The 20,648-nt window shown below is 45.3% G+C and overlaps 1 protein-coding gene across 1 annotated transcript in view; it reads left to right on the top strand.

The window, feature by feature from the left end:
• The first annotated feature begins 44 nt into the window (after positions 1–44).
• The window catches only part of LOC105903144 (serine/threonine-protein phosphatase PP1-beta catalytic subunit), a 32,623-nt gene continuing 12,019 nt past the window's right edge, over positions 45–20,648 (top strand). Inside the window, exons 1-2 of the mRNA XM_012830855.3 lie at positions 45–133; positions 1,106–1,274. Of these exons, the coding sequence (XP_012686309.2) occupies positions 1,223–1,274 (52 nt within the window). The 5' untranslated portion in view covers positions 45–133; positions 1,106–1,222. The remainder of the gene's footprint in view (positions 134–1,105; positions 1,275–20,648) is intronic.

Genomic DNA, 20,648 nt, shown 5'->3' with positions numbered 1-20,648 from the left:
GGAAATACCCAAATGACGCACCGTAAAGGAAGAGAAAAACATGTGGGCTTGGTTCGGACCTATCCCTGTCAGAAAGCAAGGAAGTTGACAGAAAGCGTTACTATTGAACATCAAGCACGTTTGAATGTAATTTGTGAGTATTTAAGAGTCCGTAAGCCTGTAGACGTAGTAGGCTATCACGTTGTTTGGTTTTCCGATTATGCATGAATGGATGAGTGATTTTACCTAAGAACATTTTTATGGATTACCAAATAAGCCTGCTTTATTTTTTACAAAACATATTTTGTTATATTGTTAGCTATATACTGTAGCCTACAGTTTTAGAGTTTTTGACAAAATGTTGTGGGAAAATTAAAACCCCACTGACTCATCTGGTTTCCGAAGCTTTTAGGTAGGCGTACTGAACCTGAAACTGAGTGGCGCTCAGATGTAAAATGATCTAGTTCAGTGGCATTTGATATGTCTTGTGTAAAACGGGTACATGTCCACTAGGTGACGCTAAATTACTGTAGATGTGCTCTATCACCACTTGTCTGTGATTATCACTAGTGATTTCATCATCGGTGGTTTGACGTGATGTGACCTCATCGCGCTTCTATTCTGTCAGGGAAAACTAAGTTTTAACTTCAAGCTGAAAACTTTGCTTGAAGTCTCAGATTATTTTCTTAAGCCACACAGCCATTTCGAAATGCTCATTTATGGACATAAGATTTGCCTACTGAGTCAGTAGACTATAACTTATACTGCCCAAATAAGACCTAGATGAGCAGGACGTCAAACCTGGTAATATGCTTATTATGCTATTATGCTGTGCACTAATTCCCAACATTAACCAATGTTTACAGTACAAGTACAGCACAGAAACAAAATTACCTGCATGTATCAAACAAAACAAATCGTGGGTCTAATGGGTTTTTTTTTAGTGTATTTTTTTTCCTTTAGAGAGCTGTAAACATTAGTAGACATAAATCACGCAGTTGGAACACAATAGTGTTCTGATTAAGATACACAGAAGAATGACGCAATATCTCGATGAGATTAGGCTATTATTATGGCAGTAATGAACCTGAAGAATGTCCATGAAGTTCGTCTTATTGTCATGCAGGCGATGTGGGCGGAGAGACCCAGGGGCTTGCATTCCACTACTTTGGAGCCCAGGCGGTGCCTGGCAGACGTGTAGGGTTGCTCTCTGCGAAACAGCCTTGACAGCAACACTACAGAAATGGCGGAGGGAGAGTTGGATGTCGATTCGCTTATCTCCAGACTCCTAGAGGGTGAGTTTTTAGCTGTACCGTGGCTGATCTCTGTCCAATTTCACTCAAATGTTTTATAGCTTATTCTTCTCTATACCGTTTTCGAACGGCAACAGTGTCTTTCGTATTCATTTTCAATACGGCCTGGCTTGCAAAAGGGAGAGCCCGCGTAGCCTTGTAGCTTTCATGTGGGGCCGTCACTTATTTTGTTAACGGGCACACCTTTGCTGGTGTCACCATGAGTATTGTTGGCTATCCTGTGCAATTCACCGAAAATATTATTTTAAAGGAATGGATTTAATCTAATTTCATCACCTGCCCAACGAGTGCGAGATTTGTTTATGCTGACAAAGTTGCAGAAGTTGATTGTTTTGTGATGTGGTCACCTATGTTTTTGGACTTCCAGTTTATGTGGGGACGAGAAATGACCGATTCAATTAAACACTGTAGGTTTCATAGAGGTACCAAAGCAGAGAGATTTATATAAATAGTCATCTCATTTGTGGTGACAGGCTATCAGAAAGTGACTTCGGAAGAAGGGCTATGCTAGCTTACTTGGTTGTTCTTGCCGGACGATGTTATGGGCTTTTCGTCTGTGAATTTGTTTACTTTTGACCAGTTTTTGTAGATACATTGTTGCAACTGTTGTGCGTGTTCAAGAAAGCAATTGTTACTTTTAAGAAATATTGACAGATAATTGTTTCAGTGTGAAATATAGTCTGTGCTACCACCACCAAAGACGGTAACCTGGCGTCAGTTTCATCGAGCGGAGCCTACTCTGTAAAATAATGTAATGTAGATTAATAGTAGAGTAGGCTACTGGCAGTAGGATTGCCAGTAGTGTTTTGGCCATTTCACAGTTCTACTATAATCATACAGTATACAGTATATATATAGGATGTTACTGTAATAACACGTACGGATTGCCAGTCCCCTACATGAACGAAGTCCACATATTCTTTTAGAGATCACACGTTAAGCTTTACTTATGCTAAGCCATAGTGATACTGTAGGCTGTACATAGCTGGCATGTTATGATGTCATTTTCGTCGTGAACAAAACGATGATGCCACACACCATTCCGCAGATACACACCATTCAGCAGATGCACAACACAGTATTCATGTGGGTAAGAGTTAAAGTTTTGGTCACAGCCGTGTGCTGTATAAGTCCCGTCTGACAGTATGTGGGATTTACATATTGGCCTGTCAATTTTGCATTAATGTTAGCAATAAACTTGAATGTACTCTGAAGGATGGAGGGTAGTTTTTTTTAATTCAAAACCAAAGTTCAAAACTCCTCTGTCTTCCATAGCAGGGAAGACACAGACTAACAATACAGACTCTTGTGACCCTGTGACACCTTCAATGCTAATTGTCAAAGTAATCAATTTCACATTGAGCACACAGGAAAACATATTCTGTTTTTCAAATATCTCTCTTAGATTTTGCCAGTAGGCTTCTCCATAATGGTAATCCTGACCATACTCTCAAAAATCACCTACACAGTATGCGCACATTTTGAGAAGCCACACTAAACCATTAAGATGAAACATTAAACATCAGAACAAGAGCGGGGCATCTGTTAGTTTTTAGAGTGCAGGATTCGGATGGATAATCCTCCAAAAGAAAGTTTAGTTTTTTTGTCATTTTTCAGACATTTTTTATTGGAATGAATTGACTGCCTCTTTTAGCAGCAGGAAGGCCTGAATCCCGTGATACATCAGGCCGACAGACAGCCTTTGGCTTAGGTCGTCGGTGAGCATCTGTGGCTGTAGTTTTTTGCGTTGTGTCCCACACCATTGGCACTAGTTGGGCCCCTGTCGATGGCTTGTCGGCCGATTGAGCGCGGTGAATCGGCGGCGAGGCGTATGTGCTAGTAGGCTATAGTCTTTGTGGTGTGTTCAGGTGCAACCTTTTTGCCCAGACGGAGGCGCTGTGAGGTGATGCAACAGTCGACCTTTGTCGCCGCTAGTTCTTTGATATCATTTTTGGCGTGTCTCTGGCTTAAAACAAGAACAGGTAAAGATAAATGTAGGCCTGCTGTTTTGCAAATAGCTCTGTATAGTCTAAAAAAAACAAATTCTCCTCTTCTTTTTTATTTTTTTAACTTTTTTATTCCAGAGTTCCTCTCCCACACCCACAGCACAGAAATGAGAGTTGAAACACATCGTCACATTTCAGAAACAGGTTTCAGTAGTACTAAAGTATAGGTTACGTAACTATTTAAAAGTCTCAAGCGTGCACCTTTGACTAGTTTTCATGACCACACCTTAGCTGGTGTGCAACCTTTATCAATATTTTCCACCATATGAACAGAGTACTCCCATACATAAACATAAACATAAAGTTTACAGACACCATTTTAACTGAGTACTCCCATACACAAACCAGTTAACAGACTAGTTTTACAAGCTAAAGTCCAGTTGGATTCGTCACTGGCAGATTAGACAGCATGTATACTTAGTGATAGTGACAATAGGTGTGAGGTAGGCTGTTGTACTATTATGATTCGGTATTTTAACATGACCTTTTAAGGAGGAGGATCCGGCTGACTTGTCCCTTGGCAAATCATGAACATTGCGCATACCTTTTCAGTGCTGAGCTGTAGGTGTGATGGTACAACTCTCCACTTTCTTCTCTCAAATACCTTTGTGATCAAGTCACAGCAAGTGGATAAGTACCCTTAGCAGATAGGCAGGATGTTGAGTACATTTACTTATCTCTCCCTAGAACACCCAAGGGAGTGTCTCTCAATGATCCCAGCATGTTTGTCATTTACAGGCCCCAGTGTTAGCCTTGTCTGTCTTCTGATGCTCACTGTAGTTGATATACAGATATAGCCAAGTCTGCTAGCTACATCCTAGTTACTGTCCTGAGGCTGTTTAAAGTAGGTGCTTGTTATCCCAAACGCATTCTTTACTTTATAAGGTGTGTACCGCTTGGCTCCTTCAGTGTGTTATTGTGATTGGATTATGGATCATTTGACAGGTTTGAATGATGGGCTTGCTGCAAAATGATCAACGGTGTGGCTGTTTTCTGACAACTGAAGGACTTCAACCTTTCTAAGAAAACACCGGCACTTTTTGCTATTGTTGTGGTGGTGGGGTTCTTGGTGCATTCATGGTTAACTGGTGTTGCTGAAGGTCTTGGCAAAATAAGGGAATCTGGCAATCAAGAGACATTCCTGGAAATGAGAGTGGAGGGCTGTTAACCACCATCAGGTTTAATGAAATGAGAGAATGAACATATTATGTACATGTGAGTGCACTGACGCACTGTACACACACACACACACACACACACACACACACACACACACACACACACACACACACACACACAAACATGTACACACACATGCTCACTCTCTGACTAACATTTTCACCAGAGATGCTTCCACATGGAAGCACATTATGGGATTGGAACCGAGTTTACGTAATCCCTAGAGAAATAGACACAGAGAGAAGGAGGGAGAGAGAGAGAGAGAGAGAGAGACGGAGGGAGAGAGGGACTGAGAGAGAAGGATGGAGAGAGAGAGACGGAGAGAGACGGACGGAGAGAGAGAGACGGAGAGAGATAGATATATATAGATATAGATATAGACACACATGAAGCATACAGCTGAGCCCTGAGTAAGCTGGCTGCAAGCTTTGCAATTCTGGAGAAACTTTGTTATTTCTTTTTGTGTTTTTTTTTGTTTAAGGGGGGGGGGGGGGCTTTTGGACATGCTGTGGTTGCTGAGGGTTTCCAGATGTGCTTCGAAAAATCCTCCGAGAGGATCTCGCGCTCGGGCCAGCCCCCGCAGTATTCGCCGTGTACTTTTCCACTGGCGGAGCCCAGGCCCAGCAGGCCAGCCGTTTATGGACGAATGGGGGCGAGGGCCGAGAATTGTGCCATACATGCTGATGCCCCCCCCCCCCCCCCCACACACACACACACACACCATGTCCACTCTGCCACTCCAGACTGTTAGCCTTTTCATTGTTGCTACGAACAAAGACGTCTCAGAGTTAGAGACGCTCAGGCGGATCACCAACACGGGAACACTCTGCACAACACAACACAGCAGACACTGCTGCATGTCATCCAATGTTGTTGTTGTTGTTTTGTGGTGTTTTCCTTTTTTCCTTTGGTTTAGGTCCATTTTGCAACCATCTAGTAACGATGACTTGTCAGATAACCAGTTGCTGCCAAAGGACTTGAGTTGATGCCTTTGACAGGGATATGGATCATGCTTCATTGCTCATGGTTAATTCATTTTTTCTGTGTGTGTGTGTGTGTGTGTTTTAAAGTGTAGGGAGCTCCCTGATGTTCTGTTGTTGTCCTTGACGAGGAGGCTGGCTGCTTCATGTCCATTCCAATGAAACTCTGTGTGTTGTTATACTATCAGCGCAGTCCAAGGAACAGCTCTGATTGATTAAGTGTAGCATTCAGTCAGACAGCGACACTCATCAACCTTTTTCCCGTGTTGCCTGAAAGCAAAGATGAAGCATAATCTTCAAAATGGCTGCTATACCTCCTCAAAGGTCATCTTCTCTTAGGCTCTTAGGCTTCGCTGCCTTGGCCTGCCCCCCCTCCCTCCCCCTTCCTCTTTTGCCGTTTTGCCACCCATCTTTTCTCTCTTTTTCTTTCTCACCATGTCTCCCCTTCTGTCTCTCTCTCTTTTCTTTTCTCCTTTTCTCTCTCTCTCTTCTTCTAACTTCTTCTATCTCTTCTTAATATTTCATTATATCTTCCTCCGTCTCTTTCTCCTCTCTCTCTCTCCTCGTGTCACCCTGTCCCCTCGCACTGAGTGATCCCTCTGTAAATGTCAACAGGCGCAGCTGTCTTGGGTAGTAATTGACCACCTCCCCATGACATGCAGTCCAAATGGCAAAAGCCACTTGCAGAAACGTTGGCTTTGATGAGCGACACCACGCCCTCCTTCTCACACACACACACACACACACACACACACACGTTATGACAGATTATAGTATACTGCGGGACTGGTCGATATGATTTATGTTGATGGAAAAACTCATTAATATGTTTCGTATTGCTTCTAACCTTGATGCTCTGCTGCAGCAGGAGAAATGGGACACCTTGATGTCGGCTGATAAAAACGTTTTGTGCAACTGAAGTTCTGCCCATACTCAGATTTGCAGGGCCGAGTCACGTTTGTCAAGTAGAGGTGTGTTATGTGAATCATATACATTTACATTTTTCATTTACATCGTGTCAAGTTTGTCAAGTAGTAGTGTGTTATATGAATCATATACATCATACACATTCTCATTTCTTGTTTTTAATCCAATAGACGCTAAAAGTTGGACTCCTTTGAATCAGTGGGATAGAGCACCTTTGCTTTGTCTTTGACACGCAGGTATCCAGTGCACCATTCCAACTTAGGGCCAACCCCGAACACTCAGAATGAAACGCAGGCACAACAGTAGGCCACAGTCGTAGCATCGGAAGTCCTAACTCTGTAATGAAGGTGGGCTTGAGTCTTTTCCTGTCTGCTTTCTCATAGGTCCTCTTCCCTCTCCACCTCTGTTTTTCAGTTGACCCCTTTTTTCCATTTCCCCTCCTCTTTCTCTCTCTCTCTCTCTCCATCCCTCTCTCTCTCTCTCTCCCTCCTTCTCTCTCCCTCTCTCTCTCAACACAGATGTTTTTTTGTGGTGAGTTAGAGCCCAGGCACCACTGGAAGTCATTTGGGTTAGAGAGAGAGAGAGAGAGAGAGAGAGAGGGGGGGGGGGCACTGGAAGAGCTTGTGGCTTTGCCTGCAGAATCGGCTGCCAAACCCTGAGACGTCCAAGCGGACTGGGTGGGACCCCCTACTCCGCTCGACTCTGCACAGAGCACAGGATATGAAGCTTGGCCGGTGACATCACTGCACCTGGTCTTGCAGATCAGTCTCAAAGGTCGACGTTGTATGTTCTCACAAAGTGTGGAGATGGCGGGCGTCTCCAAGTGTGGCGAACCTTAATATTCTAAATGCGCTGACCGTAGCTGTTATTTTCATTAGTAGACTTAGAATGGTATATTTTGAGCAGTAATTACACACAAAATGTAGTGTGTGCGTTGTATGTACATATGCAATGTCTGTACGCAAACATGTGTGGATGTCAAGTAGTCTGTGGGGACAAATAACGGTTTTGTTTTTGCACACATGGCCTTCAGCTTTCTGCTTAGAGAGCTGTTGTGTTTATGTGCCATTTTAGTGAGACTTGCCAAGTGAGACTTGGCAATGTTGTGTGGTGTATGTTGACATTGTGTTAGAAAAATATCCCAGTATATGGCCAATGGTGACTATTTGTTTTCCTTTTGGCATTCTTAATATAGTCTTTGTATCCTGTCCCAACTGATCTGCATCATCTATAATTAGTCATTTTTAATAGTTTGTGCAGATGCTAGCTATTAGTATTATTACAATTATTATTCTTTATTATTATTATTATTATTATTAGTGGTCGTAGTAGTATTATAGTAATTATTAGTAAATAGTAATTACTACTTTATGTGGCATTTATACAGACCTGCTGTATGAGGTATCCCATGAGTCAGTTCTGCAAACAGCCACCTGTAGGAAGAGTTGACGTGCAGTTTGCACGTAACCAGTAAACACACACACACACACACACACACACACACACACACACACACACACACACATAGACACTCTAATTGAGTTCACTAGTGGAGAAGACAGATGCCAGTGCACCTAGAGTCGGAGATTGGCATGCTTTACGAGGTGGCACAACGGTGCCCACTGCGGAGGGCATAACTGAGGAAGAACTCCCTGGCGTTGCTCTGTCCCTGTGGTCCTGACAGTGTTTACACAAACAGCATACCTCTGGGCCTCTGGATAGATATATGGTTATCTCTTCTCTGGCATTTAGTTTAGTGTGGGTCTCAAGAGACCGGGAAGATCAACATTTTCTATGTGATCAAGGGCAATTATATTATAAGCAGACTCTTTGGAAATGCCTGTCTGTGTTGGTCTTGTTTAACAGTAAGACTGCAGCTTCAGAAATAATATTTTGCACACCAGTAGTGTTAGCAATAGCAGTAGCAACAGACACCGCCATGGTCTCAGATGTTGTAGACAAGTGGAGGGTGCTTCATAAAACTCCTCTGCCTTCCTATTATATTGCATTCAATTGAAAAATAAGACTCGATCACTGACGACCGCTTGGTTTGATGGAAGGAAAAGGTCTTCCAGACATCCTGCTATGGCAGTGGAGCTTTAGGCCTGCAGCCGAGTGTGCATCTGTGTCTTGCGGAGCGCTGTGTAGAAGGAAGGCATTATGGGAATGAATAGAATAGCGGGACGGAAAGTCCCTCTGGGGCAGAACACAGAGGAGAGCTTTAGTGTTTAGTGTTGTTTAGTGACATCACCCCCACCACCACTCATTCACACACAAACACACACACACACACACACACACACACATGCCACCACTCCACCACATCTCTCCATTCCAGCCTTTTTTTTCCTCCTTTCCAATCCCTGATTTCTGTTTCTTGTTATGTCTACTGCCTCTTTGTGTGTGCGTGCGTGTTTGTATGCATGTGTGTGTGTATGCATGTGTTATTGTGTGTGTGTGTGTGTGTGTGTGTGTGTGTGTGTGTGTGTGTGTGTGTTTGCAGAAATGCGAGCCAGCAGCAGCATTGGCCACTTGGTCTCAGCAGTTCTCTCTCTCTCTCTCTCTCTCTCTCTCTCTCTCTCTCTCTCTCTCTCTCTCTCTTTCTCTTTCTCTGCTTCAATGGGAGAACAACAAGAGCCTCTCTGTGTCGCCCCCCGATGTGTTGCCCTATCCCTATCGCAGGTGGCTTGTTTACGCCCTGCCCAAAACCCAGTGGCGCCACTGGAGCTCTCCGTCCTCCGGGGGCAGATGTACCTACATTAGAGAGCGCGGCGTGAACAGCGACTTGGCCAGTCCGCAGAAATACGCTTTTCTTTTCACATTGAAATTTGAACGAATGTACTAAACCTGCGTCTGATTGCGTAAACAACGCATGTCACCGCCCCTCTCACTGTCATTTGCGCGGCGTCCGCGATGAGTGCTGTCATTCTATCGCGGGTGCGATTGAATGGAATCATGGAACCACTGACCGACATTAAAAGGAATCAGAAGTTTAGCGATCAGGAAATGGATACACGCTATTAAGATGTCATCAAACAGAGAGATAATGCAGGGCAGTAATCCTACACCACGCGAACAAGCAAACCCAATACTGTATCAGGCATCTACACGTAGGGAAGTGGACAAAGTGAAAAAGAGATGACAAGACATAAAAAGGCAAAGAAAAGCTTACTTTTGGTTACTTTTGACATGCTACAAATGAGAAAAAAACGGTGCTTGGAATACTGCTTCCGTTGTTTCTGGAAGTTTCTGGCAATCTGAATTATAAGCGCTTTTAAAAGGTGGAAAACAGACGTGTGCTGGCCCCCTGCATGTTTCATGCATACAAATGAGAATACGTAATCAGTCACTCCTTGCACTTCTCCTCCCATCATTTTGCCCAAACTCCCGCTTTTCCCACGACCCTTCCACAAATGCGTATGTAGAAGTCAGAGGAGCGCCACTTGTCATTCTGCACTCCAGCAGACACACATACCACGCTATGTTGCGATGAGATTACACCTACGACGGGCGCTGATGTGTTAGTGCTCCTGCCCATCAGTCCTTACACAGGGGGAGGGAGAGAGCCAGACTCGGGCTTAGAGCTGGGGGGGTTGGATGGATGGATGGTTTGTGTTGAGTGGAGGGTCCCTGGTTGGCTGGGATAAGCATTGTTGGCGAACACAGCTGGCATCCTGGGGCAACTTTTGTGTGTGTGTGTGTGTGTGTGTGTGTATGAGTATATGCGTGTGTGTGTGTGTGTGGCTGGGTGTGCTTTTATTAGTGTTCGTATGCATGGTAAATACTGCATGCGGGTGTATGCGTGTGTCTACATTTGTGCATGGGCCAGGTTTTTGACGGTGTGTGTGCGTGCATGTGTGTGTGTGTGTTTGTGCATCGCTAAGGCTGTTGTGTGTGTGTGTGTGTGTGTGGGAAACACAAAGACCTAGCCTGTGTGGCGCGTCATCTCTTCCTGGCACCGCGTGTGGCACAAGGGTTCATGGGGCTTTCAGCCTGAGAGGCTTTCTAGCAAACCACTTGTGCTCTCCATTTTCACTCTCACTCACTCTATCACTCCCTGTCTCCCCCTGTGTCTTTAACTCTCTTTCTCTCTCTCTCTCTCTCTCTCTCTCTCTCTCTCTCTCTCTCTGTGTCTTTAACTCTCTTTCTTTCTTTCTCTCTCTCTCTCTCTCCCCCCCTGTGTCTTTCCCTGTCTTTCCCTTGCTCTCTCTCTCTCTCTCTCTTTTCCTCTGCCTGTGCCCCCGTTTTTGTCCCTCTCTCTGTTTCCTTGTGTGTCCCTCACTTTCCCTCTCTATTTATCTTTCTCGGTCTACCTCTGTATTTCCCTCCCTCATCATCCTCCTGTCCTCCTCTCTCTCTCTTATTCTTTTTTCATGAATTTCTTTGCACCCTCTCTACCTCTCGTTCAGTCTCTCTGTCTGCTCTTTCTCCATCTAACTTTCCAGTTCCCTCAATTTGTGCTCTGTTTTTATTCCATTCACTATCTCAGGCTCACTTTTTTTTTTAGACAAGGGAGAACATTTGCTACACCTTATAAAGGGCACATGCTTGGTGAAGTCATCACTGAAGAGATGCCTAACCTCTCTCTCTCTCTCTCTCTCTCTTTCTCTCTCTCTCGCATGTGACCTTTTCCCATTTACGGACAAGAGGCTCTTTTCAGGCTAAACAGGGCTTGAAGCTCAGGGTCACCATTTTCCATAAGAGTGTGTACGTGTGTCCCTGTCTGTGTATGTCTTAGTGTGTGTGTGTGCCTGTGCTGTATGTGTCTGTGTGTCTGTGTGTCTGTGTGTGTGTGTGTGTGTGTGTGTGTGTGTGTGTGTGCGTTTGAGTGAGTTGGGGCAAGGATGATACCTATTAGCTTTGCCATATAAACCCACCACAGCATGGAAAAAATTGCATCACTTTCATATTTTCATAGTTTGACTGAGGATGTAAGTAATGCCATAGATGTCTGAGATGATAATAGCAGTCTTGTGTCTTCTAATGTAATATCAGCCCCAGGCAAACCTCTCAAATAAGCGTCCTCACTGATCTCTAATCAGACTTAATTGTTCCTCCTAACCGCTTTCATTCAAGGGCTATTAACTCTTAGAGTCATGGACTATTTTCCGCATAATTATACTTCCATAACTTCTAAACTTTTATCTTGGTCAACATAAGAGATGCTCATACATGCTATAGTAGATTTCTTCATGACAGTCTGGGCCTTCTTTTGGTATGATATTACTTATTTTTTATATTATTCTTCATATTGAGGAAAATATAATCTATTCTTACTATTATATTTCTTATATCTTATATCTTATTTCTTATATCGTTCTCAAAAGATATCATTTCAGATATGTATAAACAATACTGTCTGTAATCTGGTGATGTTGGAACCATTTTCTTATGTGTAGTACTTATTGTGTTTTTATGTTATGTGTAGGACTTATTGTGTTTGTATGTTTTATGTTTACTGTATGCACCTATACACCAGAGCAAATTCCAGGTAGGTGTAAACCTACTTGGCAATAAATACAATTCTGAATTCTGAATTCTGATTCTGATAATGGTGGGACACTTAATCAAGACTTTGCAATTTGAAAACGATGCAGATGTATATGTAAAATAGTATATATTATGCAACAACACTCCGATGTATATGTAAAATAGTATATATTATGCAACAACACTCTGATGTATATGTAAAATAGTATATATTATGCAACAACACTCTTAAATGTACTTAAGATTACACCACCATACACATACAGATTACACCACCATACACATACAGATTACACCACCATACACATACAGATTACACCACCATACACATACAGATTACACCACCATACACATACATAGCAATACCATCATCTGAAAGAGTGAGTCCTCCTGTTCGTCATGGCCGCTGCTGTGCACAGGCAGGCAGTCATATAGTGTTTGTTTTTTCTTCTTCTTCTTCTTCTACTACCTTTTTTATTCACCAATGTTTGGTCGGCGATATCATATACTTGGACTTGACTGATGCACATGAAACTTGGTGTGATTGTTGCCCCACATGGCAGATAGGGGGTAGAAGGTTTGTGTCCATGGTGTGTGTGTTGCCCTCGGTGCTAGCGCCCCATGAAGTGGGGTAGGGTCAACGCACTTTTTGGGCAATAGCTTGAAAACCGTTTTGCCAAAAATCATGACATTTTAACAGCAAGCTGGCCTCTAGGAGACCCATTACCCCAGCTCAGTGTGATTCATCTGTGGAGTGGCGCCACCTACTGAATAATGTTCAAAGCAGAAATGTAGCATTTCACTAGCCAATATCTTGTGACCTAAAGGTTCAAAATTTGACACCCTGCATCACCTCCACATTCTTTGGATGCAAGACAGATTTTGTGAAATTTTGTCCACAGGGGGCGCTGTATCTCAAGACCTACTTAAGCTAAAATTTGGTATGCTTATACATTTTGCGCACGTATCATAAAGCTCCATCTGGTCGCTCAACAAAATGGCCACCAACGGCCAATCAAAATTCAGCACTCTATACACACCTGCGCACTCTGCGTCCAGTGGTCTGTTAGAGTTCAAAGTTGGATGACGATGCAGCTTAATCACACCCCAGTTTAAAGTCACTACAGAACATTCTCAAACAAACTATGCGTGTGTGTGCGCGTGTGTGTGTGTGCGTGTGAAGGGCATGGAGTTCACCTCTCTCTCTCACACACACACACACACACACACACACATACCGAGGCTCTAGAAATTGCCTCTGCTTCGGATCTGGGCTGGATGGGTTCCGGCGTGAGTTGCCAGCCTGACCTGGCAGGGTTGGGAGTGACCTCAGCCATCCAGCACCACTCTGCCACCCGCGCCACTCTGCCACCCGTGCCACTGAATGAGCGCATCCTGGTGACCTGACAGCTAACGGCGGCTTTATTTTTCTGCAGATGACAGGAGCTGCATTGTTTTCCATTCTGATGCCCCCCCACCCCCCAATAGTGACAGAGTTGGTGGAGGGGGGTAGGGGTATTGTATTGTTGCCCTCCCCACCCCCCTACCAGTATTTGTTTATCATGTGTTTGCTTTATTCTTTCGAGATGCACGAGGGTCGTTGTGTAGTGAGTTTGGCAGAGAGCAATGGACTTTTTTGCCCGTCAGATGCTCGTGTCCACCCCCCACCCCCCAACCCCTTACACACACACACACACACACTCCCTTTCCCACTCTACTGCTCTGCTCGGCCCGCTTCACTTCTTCACACAAACTACTTCCTTCTTCCTCTTACCAAAACACCGCCCAAATAAGGCAATCTCCCTCAGAATGAGGTTGGACCATGATTCACTTTTTTCTCCCCCCTCCTCCTCCTCTTCTCATCTCCTCTCTCTCTCTCTCTCTCTTCTCTTCCCCCCTTCTCTCTCTTCTATTCTCCCTCTCTCTGCTTTCATTTACTGAATCCCCTGCCTCAAAGAAAAGAAAAAGACCTACCAAATATATAGATGTAACAAAAGCGGCATTCCACTGAGCCAAAAGGTTTCTGCCTGGAGATCCTTGATTCAGTGCTTCCTCGTTAGCCAGTGTCTTTCTCAGAGACTGACCTAGTTCCTGAAACCAACAGTGGCTGGTGACCATTGTCAAATGACGCCTCTACCGAGACCTGCGTCTCAGGTGACCATAATGAGTGGTCATGAGGTGTCACAACTTCAGTGTGTTTATGTTAGTCGCCCCACCCAAACATTAGGCACACATTGCCCAATCACACTCGTACATGTGTGTACACAAACATGCCAAACACAAACTTTTGTTGTGTTTTGATCTGATATGCGGTTGTAAAACACATAAACTGGTTTTGCCACCACAACCAGCTTTTGTCAGGTTCTCTGATCTCTGTCTGTCCCACTATCTCTCTCTCTCTCTCTCTTTCATTCTATCTATCCCTCTTTTCCACCCTTGCTCTCATGCTCATGCTCAATCTCTCTTTCTTTCTTTCTCTCCTCCTTGCGTGCAAACATTTCCTCATTTATTTATTCTCTCCCCTCCTTCATTCACGTCAGCCTCAAACTGGGTCTTGTCAGAGTCTTCAGCGCTGGCATGAATGTCAATTGTGACCCGGCTTCTTGTCTTTCTTTTTGCCCTCTCTCACCCTGTTCTCTTTCTTTTTTCCCTCTCACCCTTTTCCTTTCTGTGGCTTTTCTCCCTCCCCATACATAGTCAGTGGTGATTCCAGCCTTGGGGCTCAGGAGGCTTGTTCAGTGTGGGCGCCTCTCTCTCTCTTTCTCTCTCTCTCTCTCTCTCTCTCTCTCTCTCTCTTTCTTTTTCTCTCTCTCTCTCTGTCCCTCACTCACATACTCTGTCTCTCACCCCCCCCTCCCTTATCTCTCTCTCTTTCTGTCTGTATAAGTTTTATCGGTGTAAGCATGTGAGAAAGTAAGGCAGTGGTTTAATATAGGAGTGTTAAACATCTCTCTTTCTCTCTCTCTCTGAAAAGGAGAATTGCAGTGACAGAGAAGGCATTGGTTGGTGAGAGGTGAGATAGAGACAGTATATAACAGTTTATGATGCTATACGGAATGACTGTGGATTGGGTCTGGCTCAGGTCTGGCTCAGATATGGCTCAGTTCTGGCTCAGGTCTGGCACGGCAGAGTTACATCTACATTGCTGGGAGACAAATTGAGATGCAGAGATGTCATAGAGAAAGGATGGCAATAAGAGTAGAGAATGTCTGTAATGGATGATAATAGAGAAAGAGGGAAGGGGAGAGAGAGCGGGGGGGGAGGAAAAGAGAGAGAGAGAGAGAGAGGGGGAAAGGGAGAGAATGAACAGCTGAGAAACAGAGGGAGGCCAGTGTTTCCTCCAGGCCTTAAATGTACTTGTGGTGGAGTAAGGGGGTATTAGAACTCTTCTCTGACGGGGGAGGGGAGGGGGGGCTTGGAGAATAGGGGAGGGGGAGAAAAACTGAACATTCATGCAGAGGTGAAAACAATACTTGGCTGCATTCTGGGCAGTCAAATCCTTATGCATGAGAAATTCAGTTGGGAATGAAAAGATGGATGGAGAGAGAGGGAGGGAGAGAGAGGGAGAGAGCGAGAGAGGGACAGGCAGCAAAATGGGTGGGGATGGCTTCCTTTGCACAGAAGCGAGGCCATTCATCAGATAGGACTGAGGGAGGGATGGGCAGGGAGGGGTTGCCTTGAGTTCGTCCTCACTCGGAGGAACTGTCAGCAGGAGAGCAGAGAGCGAGCGAGGGAGGAAGAGAACGAGAGCGTGGGAGAGTGTGAGAGGGGGGTGGGGAGAGACAGAGAGAGACACAGAGAGAGAGAGAGACACAGACACAGAGACAGAGAGAGAGAGAGAGACACACAGAGACAGAGAGAGAGAGAGAGAGACAGAGGAAAAGAGGGACACAGAGAGGGAGAGATAGAGAGACAGAGATAGAGAGACGCAGCAGGATGAGCCTACAGAGCTGCAGTGCAGTGGTCTAGTTTGGCAGAGAGGGACGTGGCACTGGGGAGGACATTTTGTTCTGTTTACAGGGGTCGTTGTCTGCCTTCTTGCTCTTGCAACTCACCCCCCACCCCCCAATGTCTTTTCTTCCATGTCACTCTCTCTCTCTCTCTCTCTCTCTCTCCTGACCTCTCCCTCCCACACTCTTTCTATCTCTCTCTGTCTGTCCTGACCCCCCTCCTCTCTCTGTCTCTCTCTCTCTCTCTCTGTCATGTTCTCTCACTCCCACCCTCTCTCTATCTCTCTGTCCTGACCCCCCCTTCTCTCTCTCTGTCTCTCTCTCTCTCTCTCTCTCTGTCATGTTCTCTCCCACTCTTTCTCTCTAAACAAATGCCAAATTTGGATTGATGGCCTGTGTTATGTCCCACCCCACTGCATTCCTTGCCCTACGCAGCAAAGTCCAGACATAACATAATAACTCACTGTATGTGTATGGATATCTATAGGTACAAATAAATAAATATATATATATATATATATATATATATATATATATATATATATATATATATATATATATATATATATTGGTTACTATCTTTGTATACAGTTGTATAGAGGTCATTCTGGATGTGATGCTGCTGTAGGTGGATGTTTAAGCCTTTGCTGCCTTGGTGGTCTGTCTGGTCACGGAGCCATTCCATGACAAGAGGACTCAGTCAGAGGATTCTGTGGCGCCTTCTCAGCAGCGGTGATCAGCACCTTGTAGAGAGGCAATCACCTGGCATGTTGCCATGGTGATGGCTCTTGGTTGCAGGCTGCAGTTTGTGTGTAAGGGAGGGGTAGTAAAGTGGAGAGGGGGATGTTCGGTCTCAGTGACCCAGTGTGTTAGTAGTATGATTCAGAGTCAAGGTCAAAGAGATCAGCAAAGGGTTGTTATATATGACGCCGGTCTGATCGTAGGTGTGTGTGTGTGTGTGTGTGTGTGTGTGTGTCTCAGTACGGTGATGCATTCAGGAATATATGTGTGTGTATATTGTTGTTGTTTTGCAGTACACTCCATGATAATTTCAGAATTTGTGTGTGTGTGTGTGTGTGTGTGTGTGTGTGTGTAGCATGCGTTGACTGGTAGCCTGTGGGTTTTGCGGAGACAGTGTGTGTGTGTGTGTGTGTGTGTGTGTGTGTAGCATGCGTTGACTGGTAGCCTGTGGGTTTTGCGGAGACTGTGTGAGTGTAAGGTGATCGTCTTTGGCCGCAGTGTTGATACTGTCTCATTCCCGGCCTCTCAGCCTGTCAGACGATCCTGTTTGGTCCTTGATCCTGTCCTTGTAAACACGTCAGACACTTACATGTGTGTGTGAGCTTGAGGAGTTGTGTGAAGGCAACCTTAAGGCATGACCTTTACCCTCTTCAATCTAGGAGAACATATTACTACACACACACACACACACACACACAAAGACAAAGACTTTGAGAATTAAGCAATTTGAGTAACTATATATATAAATATCTTTTATTATTTGGATGTTTCATGATTACCAGTTCATGATTAGGATTATGAAGCAGTTCTTACTTCATAATCAAAGTGTCACAGTTTCTCAATTAGCATTAGATTGGTTAATTAGCATAGCTTTACACGGTTTACATTAGTTTAGTTAATTAGCATAGCTTTACACGGTTTACATCAATCTGATCATAATCTGAAGACAGAAGTTGGTAACTCCAGATCTCTTCCATACTTCCATGATCCTTACTGTGTCCCCATATTCAAAAGGTGAGAGGTGAGCGAGCTGGCTGTTTTGTGGGAAACAGATCAGTCCTGAACACTTTGACATGTGTCTTCTTAGCCTCTCATCCTCGAGGTCTCGACAAGGCTGTCAGACCCGCCACAGGTCTAAATTTAAAGCGGTGGAGTGGAGGACTATTTCAGTGCTGCTGAATTGTCGGTGTTCCTGGAATGCGCTTGACGCAGGATTAGTCTGTGCGGTGCAGGTTGGGGATATGAGACTTGCACCTTCACGTTATCCCACCACTGAAACTGGGTCTTCAAACATGGCGGCATTTAGACCCCTATCCTCACATCTCAGAGCATACGAGCGCACACACACACACACACACACACACAGACAGACACACACACACACAGACACACACACAGACACACACACAGACACACACACACACACACACACACACACACACACACGGCTTTGTCTGCACTGCTAAACTCCAGGGTTTCCTTGACAACTCAGACCAATGGGAGCGTGAGTGCAAACCTTTTTTTATTTCCATTGTGTGCACATCAGTCCTGCCCATCCTGCGTGGTCGTAATGCACCAATCACCTTTAAGGCTGGTGAACCCAAAGGAGTGGCCAGTGACCCAACGAGGAAGGAATCTTGCGCACGTGAGGACGCGATAAGTTCAGTCCAGACACCTGAGATCCAGACGGCGAGGTCCTATCCAGTGACACCGTCTGGCGCACTCCACGCTCCGCTCCGAGCCCAAGCCATCCTTCACGCTGAAACAAAAAGCCTTCTGTGGTTGGACCTCCGAACCAAGGCAGCGATTTATCAGCCGCCCGCGGGGGCCGTCTGCATAATGCGCTGCTGTTATTCCCACACTGAAGGCCTGGGTTTGTTAGATGGCCTCGCAGAGGCAGAGGCAGGAGTTGGAATCTGGCTTTTTTCCGTGATTGGCATGGCCCTTTGGGGGCACCTGCTTTCAAGTACGGCAGTGTGTGTGTGTGTGTGTGTGTGTGTGTGTGTGTGTGTGTGTGTGTGACAGTGTGTGTGTGTGTGTGTGTGGGGGGGGGGGGGGGGGGGGGTACGTACGGCCCACAATTGATTTGACCCAGTTTTTTTGCATGTTAATTGGCTGTAAATCCCAGGGTGTGCGAGTGTTTACCTGAGGTTGCGTGCTAAGAGCTAGTTCTGAAGGGAGGTGGGGGTGAGAGGAGGGGATGGGGTGAAGGAGAGAGGGAGCAGGGAGAGAGAGAAAGAGGGAGAGAGAGGGGTATAAAGAGAGTTGGATTAAGGTGGACAAAGAGAGGTCTTTGGAAGAGAGGGAGGTTGTAAGTAGCGGGTTAGGAGAGAGGGAGTGGGAGGAAAGGTAATTGAGAGAGAGATGGATGGAGGGAGAGAGAGGGAGGGAGAGAAAAAGACTTGCCTCAGTCTCCCGGACAGAGAAATCTGTCAACACAGCGCTTGTGTCAAGGCGTCCATTCAGGCTATTTTTGGCATCCGTGCTGTTGACAAAATGTAGGCCCTCATATTTCTGCCTCGGTTAACCGGGGGAAAAAGAAAACCCTCCCGTTCTTTAGAGCCCTCTTTACCGGTGTTGGTTATTCTTCCAAACCTGCTTTGACTTTGTCACTGTTGTGGTAAAAAAAAAAACAGATAGAAACTCTGGTTGAGGCAGAGGTCTGTAGGAGAAATCTGAGGTGAGGACTACTCTGGAGGTCTGGCACAGTCTCTGGATGTCTTACTTTATATGGTGCTGCAGGGGCTGCTGCTGCTGCTGCTGCTGCTGCTGCTGTGGGGACAAGGCCCAGTCAACCGTCTCCTGCCTACTTATACCCTTAAGTGTCCCATCTTAATGTTTCACACACTCACACACAGACACACACACACACTGACACATACTCATACACACAGTACTTCAGTTTGACACACACACACACACAGTTCTTCACAGTTTACAACACACACACACACACACACAGTACTTTACAGTTTACAACACACATGCACACACACACACACACACACACACACACACACAGTACTTTACAGTTCACAACACACACGCACACACACACACACACAGTACTTCACCGTTTACAACACGCACACACACACACACACACACTCTTGGTCTCCTAGTCTGTATGCTGGCACTTCATGCTAAGCATCAGTGCTGTACCCAAAGCATTCTAACCTTCCACCCTATTCTTTGGGTTCAAATGGGTTCAGTTGCACTTTTCGCTTTTTGTGTCAACAAATGGAAACGCGTACATTAGATATGTTGTGATGACCTGAACTGGTGAAGTGACTGAGTGACGTCTGGCATTTTTCAATTCACATACGAATGGGGGAGTGTGACCTAGACATTGTTTTTCAGAACCATTGAAGTCTAGGCCATGAAAGAAGCTTTTTTCTATTCATAGTGTTCACACAAATATGACTCACTGTACTGCATATACACACACATCCTATCACACACTCTTTCTCTCTCACACACACACACACACACACACACACACACAGCCAGTAAGTCTCCAGCTGACGCCAACAGTAAGCATCAGGCCTGTATCCAAAACAAACCGGGCCTCCCACCGCATGGTGTGTGTGTGTGTGTGTGTGTCTGTGTGTGTCTGTGTGTGTGTGAGAGAGAGAGCGAGAGATAGGGCCTCTCACTGCATGGTGTGTGTGTGTGTGTGTCTGTGTGTGTGTGTGTGTGTGTGTGTGTGTGTGAGGTGAGTGATAGGGCCTCTCACTGCATGGACACCACCGCTTAGACTGACCGCTCCTTTAATGTCCCGCTCCTGCCGGCCCTCTAGCCCTCGGAGATGAGTGGGCGTCGGAAGAGAAGAGTCCGGAAACTGGAGGGTGGGGGTGGCACTAGTAGCCATGGGCAGCTTTCCTTTAGTGGCTCAGAGAGGATTCCGACAACAAAAAGGACGAAGCCAACAAAAACCGCCAAGGATTATTTTCCTAGCTGCTATTTTGGGTTCTGCGTGACAACTTCAGGTTAAAAACGCCCCTGCCACACCTATTCACCCAGAGGGAAATGGTGGCACTAGTAAACTCAAGATGGGGATCAGGGACCAGCAACAGGGTTTGT

The sequence above is a fragment of the Clupea harengus genome, chromosome 18 (genome assembly GCF_900700415.2).
Source record: "Clupea harengus chromosome 18, Ch_v2.0.2, whole genome shotgun sequence".
In the NCBI taxonomy this organism is placed as follows: domain Eukaryota; kingdom Metazoa; phylum Chordata; class Actinopteri; order Clupeiformes; family Clupeidae; genus Clupea; species Clupea harengus.
This window is presented reverse-complemented; position numbering and strand designations above follow the sequence as displayed.